This window comes from Mirounga leonina, unplaced genomic scaffold (genome assembly GCF_011800145.1).
Source record: "Mirounga leonina isolate KUSES-001 unplaced genomic scaffold, KU_Mleo_1.0 Mir_383, whole genome shotgun sequence".
NCBI classification, from domain to species: Eukaryota; Metazoa; Chordata; class Mammalia; order Carnivora; family Phocidae; genus Mirounga; species Mirounga leonina.
Window position 1 is genome coordinate 14,103 of NW_023270723.1, and position 11,734 is coordinate 25,836.

An 11,734-nucleotide genomic window follows, 5' to 3' on the forward strand; every position below is an offset into this window, starting at 1 on the left:
CTGGGGTTGAATTCAGTCCTAAAAATCCCAGTCGTGGCCTGTGCAGAGGTGTTTTCCTCCCAGTTTGCTCCTTGGATCAGATTCCCACAAGTGGACGTTCAAGGTCCTGCTGCCGGCAAGAAGCCCTCAGTCCTCAGGCTGGGGATAAAATATTCAGTTTGACGGCTGGGAAGGTGACGTCCGCCTCCTTGCTCCCAGCCTTTTATAAAGAGGAGCCTGCAGGCTGGCAGCAGAGGCCCATCCCGGCTGCACGGGCTGAGCACCCGGAGTGGGAGGCAACCTCCAGAGGGGCAGACGCAGGGTCGCCGCCTCCAATTAGGAACGGCCAGCTGACAGGTGAAACGGAAACTGCTATGAAAACCCTGGGAGCTTGTCTGGTTACCAGAGCTGTTTTCCAGGGAGTTGCCGGGGGTGGGGGTGGTGGGAAGAGGCTGGGGCCCTGATGGGGGGCTCGTCCCACCCCCTGGGTCCCTCCTGCTGCAGGTGGACCGGAGCTTCGTCAGCTGGTGGAGGGCCTGCCTGGGGGAGATGAAGGCCTGCTTGGTGCGAGGGCTGGCCCTCTGCGTCCTGCTGGGACCTCTGGTGGGTGAGTGGCGCTCTGTCCCTCCTGCTGTCTCCCTGGCCGCTTAGGCAGCTGGTGTGCGGGGCTGTGTGTGTGTGGGGGGGCCTGCCCTGAGGGGCTCTCCGGAGTGACTGCCCTCCTCTTCCTCTGCAGGAGCCAAGCCAGTGCAGGAGGAGGAGGAGGGAGGTACTGTATTGCCCTCTTGTTCTTTTCTTGTGTGTGTTTGGGTGGCATGGGGTCGGAAGAGGGAGCCGGGTGGGAGCTGGCTTCTTATCCTGAGCAAATGAAGCAGGAACCCTGGGTCAGCTCAAGGACAAGCTATGCAAGCAGAGGGACACGACCCTCTTCCCTGGGCCCTGACCTCCAGCCACCTGGGGACACACAGGGCAAGAGGGACTCTCTGAGCCCCTGAGGCTTGGCATTCTCACCCTCAGCCTGGACTCACCCCACGGCCCTCCTACCCGAGTCCTACCTCAGTGTAGTGGCGTCTGGACTCGGGGCTGGGGGCTGTGGTCTCCTCTGAAATCCCACCAGGATGCCCCCACACCCTCCCTGCCCAGCGTCTCCATGACAGGGGCCAGATTTCCCCGTCCCTGGCCTCTCCCTCTCCCCGCCTCCTCTCCCTGAGCTGTTCCCCCAGACAGGAGTCCCGAGAGGGACATCACCCAGATGACAAGGCTCCGGGACACCTCCACGGAGGACCAGGGGTGTCCCAGGTCCCGGCTCCCAGCTGGGAGGGCCCCTTCACTGCCCGCAGCCGCTGTACTGCTAGGCACCATCCACCTGCCCGGCGGCATCACGGAGGGGCAGCTTCAGGGCAGGACTGGTGGGGACAGCGCCTGAGGCCGGCGGCTGTGTCTTTCAGACCCCTATGCAGAGCTGCCTGCCATGCCCTACTGGCCTTTCTCCACCTCTGACTTCTGGAACTACGTGCAGTACTTCCAGACCCTGGGGGCCTACCCCCAACTTGAGGATATGGCCCGCACCTTCTTCGCTCACTTCCCCCTGGGGACCACGCTGGGCTTCCATGTCCCCTACCAGCAGGACTGAGCACCAGCCTGGATCCCTAGCCTCATGCTCAATAAATTCCTGACTTAAGACACACAAATGCTTCTGGTTTTCTTTCAAGAAAGCCCCAGTCAGGCCACGTTTCCTTTCTTATTTGACAAATGAACCACAACTCTCACTCAGGACCTGCCGTACGTGTCACCCTCTTACCTAAGCTCACAGCCCCTCGGGGAGGGGGCTGCTGTAGGTGCCCCGGAGTGCAGGGGGGAAACTGAAGCAAACAGACACCAGGACACTGCCTGGCTTATTGACGGGACCCAGATCCAGGCAGCCACACCCCAAAGCCCCTGCCCTCAGCCACGGAGGCCAGCAGCAGCCGGACCCCCAGCGGCCACCCCTGGGCTGGGGGCGCTGCCCGTCCCTGCTCCCTGCAGTGTACTCCTGAGGGCCGTTCACACCAGCGCAGCAGGAACCTAGCCTGTGAGGAAGGGCCAGGGCCTGGGTGCTCTCTGTCTGTAAGGGGAGGGCCCCTGAAACCTGGGTGCCAGCACGGCAGGCTCAGGGCCTGTGGGGGGAATGGGGCTACCTCCCCTGGGTGCTCTGGAGGGAGGAAAGGCCCTGCAGGTCATGTGCACGGTGTCTCTGGGACCATCCTGTGGCACTGGGCCGGCTACTGCGCAGGCGGTGAGCCCCCCCCACAGGCAAGCGTACAAGCTTACAAGCCCCAGACCCTGCTGGTCACCTTCCACCAGATGAGAGGAAATTGCTCTAATGGGCTATAGCCAGCTTCTCTTTTGAAATAAAATAATGGGAAACACTGAGTATTTAAATATAGGTGGGGAGGAAACTCTCCTAGGCCAGGGCACAGCCACCCAGCCGGGTGCGGAGGGTGCTGGAGGGTGGGAGGTGCCCAGGACAGCAGGACGGCCTCCCGTGGTTGTCCCTCCCACTCCAGCCACGCTTCCTGCCACCACTGCTGGTGCCCCAGGGGACATTCTGCAGAGGAGGCCTGGCCAGTGGCTCTAGGAAAAGCCACTACCTTCTTCATCTCTTTCTTTCCCCACCTTGAGCTCGTGTGAATTTGGCTTCTCTAAACTAACCTCAACAGCACAAAAGTCTGGATTCACAGGATAGCCAGGCGAGAGGATGGGTCTTCAAGTTCCCACTGGGGACAGCTGGACTCGGCCAAACATACCAGACAACAGACACGCTTTACAGTGGGATTTCCATGTTGTTCACTAGCACGTCAATTCGAGTGTGTGCACGGTCACGTTCCCCTCGGACTGTCACGCTGCCCGTTAGGGCGCACATTAAAGAACCATGGCTATACCCCCCTCTCTGCAGGCTGCTGGGGAGGAGCAAGATCCAGGCTCGTTCTGGGGAGGAGCACGTGGTGCCCCGGCCAGACCCCTTCCTCGGGCTCGGGCATCAGCAGCCCACAGCTGCCCGGGGACACCCAGCTGCATTTACGTTCTTAAAAGGCCTCACTTCTGTCCTTCTCTTCTCAGAGGAAGAACCCCCCCCACCCCGGGGCCACCCTCAGCCAACCCCCTACCTGCTGAGCTCGCAGCCCCTGGGGCATTCCACTCCTGGTCAGGACTCAGACCTGGCTGCGGCCCTCCCTGCTCACCTCAGCACCCAACAGGCTCAGTTCTCCTCTGTGCACCCCCTCCTGACTCCCCCCGCCGCAGGCAGACCTCGTGGGGGGCCCTCCACTTCCTGCCCCGTGCCCTCAGCCCCTCACCCCCAGCGCTGCACCTCTGAGCTCCTCACGAGGAGCAAGCGCCGCCTATGGCCACTGCCTTCTCATTCCTGCCACGTGGCAGGGAATGGGGCTCCCGTGACTTGAGACCACTCAGAAGAGAAGCCTGTTGGTGGCCACAGAGTCGTGGCTTCTCTGGTCTGACTTTCGCTCGGGTACTTCAGGGTGATTCATGTCACCGTGACACCCCAGCCTCTCCTCCCCTCTCCCTAAGCCCTGCACTGCCCCCGTGGGTCACTGTCCCCCTCAGTCTGGGCTCATGCCCTGTCTTCCTGCCCTGACCCCCCACCTCTACTTTGCTCACAGCCCAGCCCCCAAGCCTACCTACTTCCACAAGTCTAGCTCAAGTATCTCATGCTCTCCCTCCCTCCCGCCTTTCCTTCCTTCTCCCTCCCTCCTATACCCTTCTGTCATTCACATTCTTGTAAAAAATTATGATAAAATACATATAACATAAATTTTATTTATTTATTTGACAGAGAGAGAGATAGCGAGAGCAGGAACACAAGCAGGGGGAATGGGAGAGCGAGAAGCAGGCTCCCTGCTGAGCAGGGAGCCCGATGTGGGGCTCGATCCCAGGATCCTGGGATCATGACCTGAGCTGAGGGCAGACGCTTAACGACTGAGCCACCCAGGCGCCCTACTGCTGTAACTATTTCTTTTTTCTTTTTTTTTTTTTAAGATTTTATTTATTTATTTGACAGAGACACAGCGAGAAAGGGAACACAAGCAGGGGGAGTGGGAGAAGGAGAAGCGGGCTCCCCGCTGAGCAGGGAGCCCGATGTGGGGCTCGATCCCAGGACCCTGGGATGATGACCCGAGCCCAAGGCAGCTGCTTAACCGACTGAGCCACCCAGGCGCCCCTGCTGTAACTATTTCTAAGTGGCACCAAGCACATTCACACTGTTGTGCAGCCGTCACCCCTAGAACTTTCTCATCTTCCCCAACTGAATCTCCTTCCCCATGAAACACAGACTCCCCATCGGTCCCCAGCCCCTGGCGCCCGCCCTTCTGCTGTCTCTGTGAATCTGACCACTGTAGGGACCCCGTGTCAGCGGGATTATACAGGATGTGTGTGACGGCTCATTTCACTCAGCATAAAGTCCTCACGCTTCATCCATGTTGTAGCATCTGTCAGAATTACCCTCCTTTTGCGGCTGGATAGTGTTCCCTTTTATGTACCTATAGAACACATCTCGCTCATCCATTCAGCTGTCCATTCACATGGCTGCTTCTACACTTTAGCTCTTGGGGATAACAGTGCTCTGAACACGGGGGTGCAAATATCTCACGAAGACCCCGCTTCCACTCCCTCTGGGTTTTTATATAGCACCTGTTCTAAGGGGTGTGAGGTGGTTTTGATTTGCATTTCCCCAATGCTTAGTGGTGTTGAGCATGTTTTCATGTGCCTCTTGGCCATTCGTATATCTACTCCAGAGAAAGGTGTATTCAAGTCACTGCGTTTGGATTGGGATTTGTTGTTGTTGAGTTTTAGGCGTTCTCTCTAAATTCTGGCTATTAACCCTTTAGGGAGTGTGTATATGTGTGTATATATAGATATGCATATATGCGTGTAATTTGCAAATACCTCCTCCCATTCTGTGGGTTGCCTTTTTACTCCGTGGACCGTTCACATTCTTTTTTGTAAAGTACAGTTGACCTACGCTACCCTATTAGTTTCCGGAGTACAACACAGTGATTTAACAATTGCACACAATCTGTCCCGGTACAAAGTTATTGCAGTGTCATCGGCTACAGTCCGCAGGCTGTACTCTTCATCCTCCAGACGATTTCATTATCTTTTTTTTTTTTTTAAGATTTTATTTATTTATTTGACAGAGAGAGACACAGCGAGAGAGGGAACACAAGCAGGGGGAGTGGGAGAGGGAGAAGCAGGCTTCCCGCCGAACAGGGAGCCCGATGCAGGGCTCGATCCCAGGACCCTGGGATCATGACCCGAGCCGAAGGCAGACGCTTAACAACTGAGCCACCCAGGCACCCCAACTGGGTTGTTTTCTAACTGTTGAGTTTGGAAAGCTCTTTATATATTCACTATATATATATAAATATAGTTGGAAGTGTGATTTGCAGTTTTTTTCTCCCAGTCTTGCAGCATGTCTTTTCATTGTCTTAGCAATGTCTCTGTGAAAGCAAAATTTAGAAACTTGTTGAGGTCCACTTTATCACTGCTTTTCTTTATTTGTGGTAAAATACACATTACAGGGACGCCTGGGTGCCTCAGCCAGGTAAGCATATGCCTTTGGCTCAGGTCATGATCCTTCTCTTTTTCCCTCTGCCCCTCCCCTGCTTGTGCTCTCTCTCTCTCAAGTAAATAAATAAAATCTTAAAAAAATACACATAACATAAAATATGCAATATACAGTTCAGGGACATTAGGTAAATTCACGATGTTGTGTGACCATCACTATTATCTATTTCTAGGATTTTTTTTTTTATCACCCCAAACAGAAACTCTGTCCCTATTAAGTAATACATCCCCCTCCCCAGCCCCCGGAAACCTCTCTTCTTTCTGTGTTTTGAATTGGCCTATTCTTGATGCCTCATATGTGTGCAATCATATAGTATTTGCCTCTTTGTGAATCGCTTATGGCCCCTGGCATAATTTTTTAAAAAGATTTATTCTCTCTTTTTTTTTTTAAGATTTTATTTATTTATTTGAGAGAGAGAATGAGAGACAGAGAGCACAAGAGGGAAGAGGGTCCGAGGGAGAAGCAGACCCCCCGCTGAGCAGGGAGCCCGATGCGGGACTCGATCCCAGGACCCTGGGATCATGACCTGAGCCGAAGGCAGACGCCCAACGACTGAGCCACCCAGGCGCCCCTATTTCATTATCTTTTTTCCGGAGACATTCACTTCAGAGCTGGAAGTCTGCGCCGCCTCGTCCCGCTCCCCTATATGGCCCGCGCCCCACCCCGCCGCTGCGGCTACCCCCAGGCTCTTGCTGCCCACGCACATTCCGTAACGGGCATCTCTTGGGCCCCCCTGCGTGCCAGGCCTTTCGGGCCGAAGTGTCTGTGGCCGCCGGGCACCCCCGAGTCCCTGCGCAGCTTCCCCGCAGCGCCGGCGGGCTGGCAGGCTGGCGGGAGACCGGGCCAGGGGAACCATAGAGTCGGAGGTCCTCCGGCGTCTAGACTCGCCACGGCCGAGCGCGCACCGGAAGAGGCGTCCGGCGGGCCGGAAGTGGGCCGGGAGGCGGGCGGCCCCGCAGGCGAGATGAAGCCGGCGGTCGACGAGATGTTCCCGGAGGGCGCCGGGCCGTACGTGGACCTGGACGAGGTGAGGCGGCGGCCGGGCGGGTCCGTGGCGCCCTCCAGCCGCGCGCCGGGGCCACCTCGGGGCCGGGACGTCGCCGCCGGGGAGCGCGACGGCCGCCGGGCTGGCTTGAGCCTGTGCCGGCGACGTGCGGAGCGGGGCGGGCTTTGCGCGGCCTGCGTGCTGCCAGGGGCCTGGAGTCCGTCTTCCGCGGGGGCGGCGCGGCTGAGCGAGGCCGGGGGCGGCCGCGGGCCCGGGGCTGGGCGGGGCGGAGGGCTCGGCCTCCGCGGCGACGTGCGGGGCCAGCGGGTGGCGTCGCGGCGTCGTCCCCCCGCGTCGTGGCCGCCGGGCGGTCTCGGCCCACGTCGGCGTTCCGAGCTGGCGGCTCCCAGCCCAGCCCCGGTGCCGGGCCTCCCGCCCTCTCCCGAAGCCTGGGGGCCAGACCTTGTGTCCGTGCTCCCGGGGGTCGGGGAGCGGCCGGGAGAGGCGGCCTGCAGAGGCCGCGTGCGCGAAGTTGGAGGCGCCCGACGGAAGCGCCGCCCCGGCTGTGCGCGGGCCCCGCGCAGGCTTCGGAGGGAGGGCCGCCGACGGCGCCGAGGGGACCGGCCGGGGAGGAGCGGAGTGTGAAGGGCGGGCGGGTCCTGCAGGTGCCCGAGCCCGGGGCGAGAGCAGCCGGCGGGGGGCGAAGCGTCAAGGGCCGGAGCCGTGCTGGGGCAGGCGGCCTCTGCACCCCGCCTCCGCGTTCTTCGGCGGTCCTCTGCCCGAGGGGCGCGGAGGGGGCGAAAGGCTTCCTGGCCGGCCCCTCTGGGGCTGGGCACTGGGTTTGGGGTGAGAGTGGGCTGCTGCTCGCAGGAGCCTTGGCGAGGGTCCGGGAGGAGGGAGCGCCTGCGACGGAAGTGGGGGCAGACCGGGCGCAGTCGCGAGCGCTGGCCTCTGCACGGCTTGCCGCGGTCGCGGGGAGGGGGGCGGCTTGAGAAGAGAGGGGCCCGGGCGGCCGCAGGGACCTGTGGGCGGAGGGCTCTGCTCCGACCACGCTGTGGGACTCTCACAGACACCCCAAATCTTTTTCTTTTTTTTAAAGATTGTGTTTGTTTATTTGAGAGAGAGAATGAGAGACAGCACGAGAGGGAAGCGGGTCAGAGGGAGAAGCAGAGCCCCCGCCGAGCAGGGAGCCCGGCGCGGGACTCGATCCCGGGACTCCGGGATCATGACCTGGAAGGCAGTCGCTCAACCGACTGAGCCACCCAGGCGCCCCCAGACGCCCCGAGTCTTGAACGCGTCGGACTGCCCGGCTTCGGGTGTCGCATAGTTTCACCGCCACCGAAAGCTGTGGCAGTGGGAGGTGCTGTGATGACACCCCCACAGAGCCCCGGGTCAGTCGGGCACTTTCGAGGAAAACGGCGTAATTCCCAGAAGAAGCAGGGGGCAGTCCAGAGTAGAGAAATCGTTGGCACAGTTTTGCACACGTTTGGGGCCCCTGTGGCAGCGTCTTACAGGGAATTGGAACCTCGCTCGGGGCTTACAGAGAAGTGGTGTTCAGGGCAGCAGCAGGATTCTGTTCAAAAAGCAGGAGGAATCAAGGCAGGTAAGACCCAAGGAGACCTTAGGAATAATTCCTTGGAACGCCGCCTCTCCCATCCGCTTCCTTTGCCTAAAACTAAATTTTGACCCCAACCTGGGCGCCTTTCCATCCCTCGCCTTCCTCTGCCGAGGAGTGGTGTGGGCCCTGTAAGGCGCTGTCCCCGTTCTCCCGGAAAGCAGCACTGACACCACGTCACCGTTCCCTTCCCAGGCCGGAGGCAGCACGGGGCTCCTGATGGACTTGGCAGCCAACGAGAAGGCAGTTCACGCAGACTTTTTTAATGGTAAGGATGCTGGGACCGGGATTCCAGTTTTAGTCTGAGTGTTTCTTTTGTGTGCTACACGGTGGAAGACTGTGGCGTGACTGACTGGGGCCATAGAACAGGAAAGCCAGATGCGTGCCATTCGCGTGCCATCCGCAGCGCGCAGGGCAGTTCGTACAAAACAACAGCACGGGCTGTTAACGCTGGCGGTCAGCCCTGTTTCACGAGACAGAATGGTGTAAAATGGCTCCCAGTCTTGCATTCCAGCAGTTGAGCTTGAGCTGTGGCCGTGCTTTTGTCCCACTGAACCTGTCGCAGGGGCTGGTCTGTTGCTCGTGGCCCGAGACAGGGGTGTGGAACCCCGCCGGGCTTTCTCATCTCTTCTGTCAGGAGGCGGCTGGTTTTCCTGCCTTTGCTGTGTGCTGCCGGGTTCTGGTCTCTTGGCTCCCTTCGCAGTGACAACCAGCTTTCCCCGCCCTTTTCTCTGAAAGCAGGACTCGTACTGGAGAGCTTTCGTGCTGCTTCCCAAGAACATGGATGGTAAGCAGGGAAAAACCAAGTTGTGCGACATCTTCCCACAGGCTACAGGGCTATTTCTCTTGCTGTCTTCTGATTTCCTGAGGCCTTGTTCCTATGGATTATATTCTTACTAAGCGTTCAAATCATGAGCGGGAATGCAAGACAGGTCTTGTTAGGAGACTCTGTCATCCTTCTCTCGTCCACAGTGCCTGCCACTACAAAGAATTGTCGCTAGTTGGTGGCAGCTGGGATGCTACAAGGCCACACTACCGGGTTTGATGTACCAGATCCCCCCTGGAGCCCGAGTCCATGTTATCTTATCTGGCATCTTTTCGGCAAGTTGTTGCCTAAAAAGAGAAGCCAGGCTGCTTAATTAGGTGCCTTCTTCCCAGGGAGGCTGGCCCCTCTACTGAGGCGACATCTGGGCTGCCACCGGCCTTGAGGATGGGGACAGCCTTTCCCTAAGGTCTCCAGAGCCGCCATGTGAAAGCCCTCACTCATGTGGGGTGACCTTGGGGGGCCCTCACCCCAGCAGGGCAGGGTGATATCTAACACCACCTAACCCGCTCCCACATGCGATGATCTTCAACGTCCCATGCATCCTCTGGATTTACAGACTGTTGGCCGTGTTCTAGTGTTTGAGTTCATGTGGTTTCTGAAAATAGGGCATCTGGGAGGGACCTGGGCTGCCCTGCCGAGGGAGTGTGAGCAACATGAGCAGTGGGGGGCCTTCCTCCCTCTGGGTCGGGGCTGGAAAGGGAAAGAACACAGAAGAGCGTGCTGCACTGGTCTGCCCACCGACAGAGTTCATGAGGGGCGTGCCGCCCCATCAGGTTGTGGCAGCCCCGCGGGTTCAGAAAGCCACTTGCTGTGAGAAAGCCCTGAGTGCTTTGGACAGAGTTTCTCCTGAGTCCTACTTGCTCACGGAGCAGAGCTTCTGATCTCTGGTCCCCTGGGCACTGGGGTTCAGACCATGAACAAGGCTTGCTCTCTTCACTCACTGTGTTTGATAAAGTAGGGGAGCGTTAGACAAGGCAGCACGCAGGGACAGCCATGGCGAGAGCCCTGGCAGAGGTGGGTGGCCTTGTTTCTAGGAGCACATCAGAGGGCAGTGTCTTGGGGGAGGGGGTGATACCTCAGGGGTTGGGGGGGTGTGAGGAGTTAGCTGGGGCTGGGGGCTGGGGGAGAAAGTGCACAGAGCTGTAGGACCACAGGCCAGCCCCAGCCCCGCTGCGGTGGGACCACCCACGTCAGTGCTGAGCAGAGGTGGTTGGGACACCGCCCTCCCTGACGGCCTGTGACAGCATGTGGAGACGCCCCCGGGGCCTTCCACTCACCTCCTTCCAGCTCACTGTTTATCCTGCACAGTTTGAACTCATGGGACTATGAATAGACCCTCAGTTTTCCTTTCCCCATCATGAGAGCAGGGCATGCCTGTGGTAGACGGTTTAGGAAAGCCATAGACAAATAAATAGAAGGGCACAGTGACCCTGACTGCCACCCATCCCAGTAAATAGCATGCTGTGAGTGTGTGGCCCTTCTTCCAGTGGGAAGGGCTCGGACTGTCTCAAGCATGACCACCGGTTGGACTCCCTTAAAGACAGCCATTCTTGCATGGCCCAGTTCTTCTAGCACCTTCCTCCCACCTGCCCTCTGCATTCTCGTGCTTGCATGGGGTCTTGTGCCTGCCAGCCTTCTGGCTGTGTCACCTCCACCTCCATGCATTTTCTTAAGATTGTCACCTAAATAGAAGATTAAAGTTGCCTTCTACACCACTCTGTCCCTTTGGACGATATGACCTCTGTTGGATAAAATCGAGTCTGTCGTGGGAAAAAGTCCTTTATTTAGATTGTTTACTGCTTTTTCTCTATTTTGAATGACTGTGTAATTCATATTTTGAAGTTATTTTCTCAGTTGTTTACCTTGTGTGCCCCATTAATATGTGGTTTTGTTCGTTTACGTAGATTTTGAAGATCTGTTTGATGATGATGATATCCAGTGAGACGCCGTCCAACGGTGCGTGTGGTCATGTGTGTTACGAGGTGGTGTGGCGGAGTTCCTCAGAGGACAATTTCAGATGGTCCTAAAGAACTCGTGGATGTTACTTGAAATTAGGAGATGGTTAACCAAGAAAGAGAAGGATGGTTTTAACTATCTGCATGAGGCCCGCTTATCTCTGAATGTGAACAATTTTTGTCCTTCAATTAAAAAGCAATGCCATCATTTGCAGGGTAATTTTAATTCTTGGATTTTCGAGCAAATATTACAATGCCTAAAAGCCTCTGTGCATACGTGTGGGTGCATGTGTGTGTTGACATAGTGAGTGAAACACGTTTGTCAGCTTACAAGTACACTGCTTTTTTTCCTGAACTCAGTATTGAGTAATCATGAGGCTCACAGCCTGCGAAGTGGTGTTCGTATTAGATCACTAAGCAGTGCTGCGTGTATAGGGGGCCCTCCTCGTGGCACTCTGTTAAGACCTTACTGTAGTGGGCAGGTGCTCATGGCACGTTTCCCCCACCACGTCGGGCCTGGCGTCACCTGTGTAAGCCCCAGAGCAGCTGCTGTCCCGAGACCTGAGGCTTGAAGACTCAGGACAGCTAGACAATGACCCTGACAGGTGCCCTCCTCTTGAGAAATGTGTATGTTGTGCCGTTCCAAAGGGAATGTAACATGGAAGGGAAAAAAGGTGTTTTTGTCTTTCTCCTTGGCCCAGCTCAGCAATAGGTAATGGCTGTAAAAATTAAGATTCCTATTTCGCGTCGA

At 57.4% G+C, this 11,734-nt stretch overlaps 2 protein-coding genes across 2 annotated transcripts; both read left to right on the forward strand.

Moving 5' to 3' along the window:
* Positions 1-528: 528 nt before the first annotated feature.
* Positions 529-1,612, forward strand: OTOS (otospiralin). Its single transcript, XM_034987161.1, has 3 exons — positions 529-586; positions 716-748; positions 1,428-1,612. The coding sequence occupies exons 1-3, from the start codon at positions 529-531 to the stop codon at positions 1,610-1,612; spliced, it is 276 nt and encodes a 91-aa protein (XP_034843052.1).
* A 4,907-nt stretch (positions 1,613-6,519) lies between these two features.
* On the forward strand, positions 6,520-11,314 carry COPS9 (COP9 signalosome subunit 9). The gene is made up of 3 exons (XM_034987163.1): positions 6,520-6,629; positions 8,398-8,470; positions 10,933-11,314. The coding sequence occupies exons 1-3, from the start codon at positions 6,567-6,569 to the stop codon at positions 10,968-10,970; spliced, it is 174 nt and encodes a 57-aa protein (XP_034843054.1). The 5' UTR covers positions 6,520-6,566; the 3' UTR covers positions 10,971-11,314.
* The last annotated feature ends 420 nt before the right edge of the window (positions 11,315-11,734 follow it).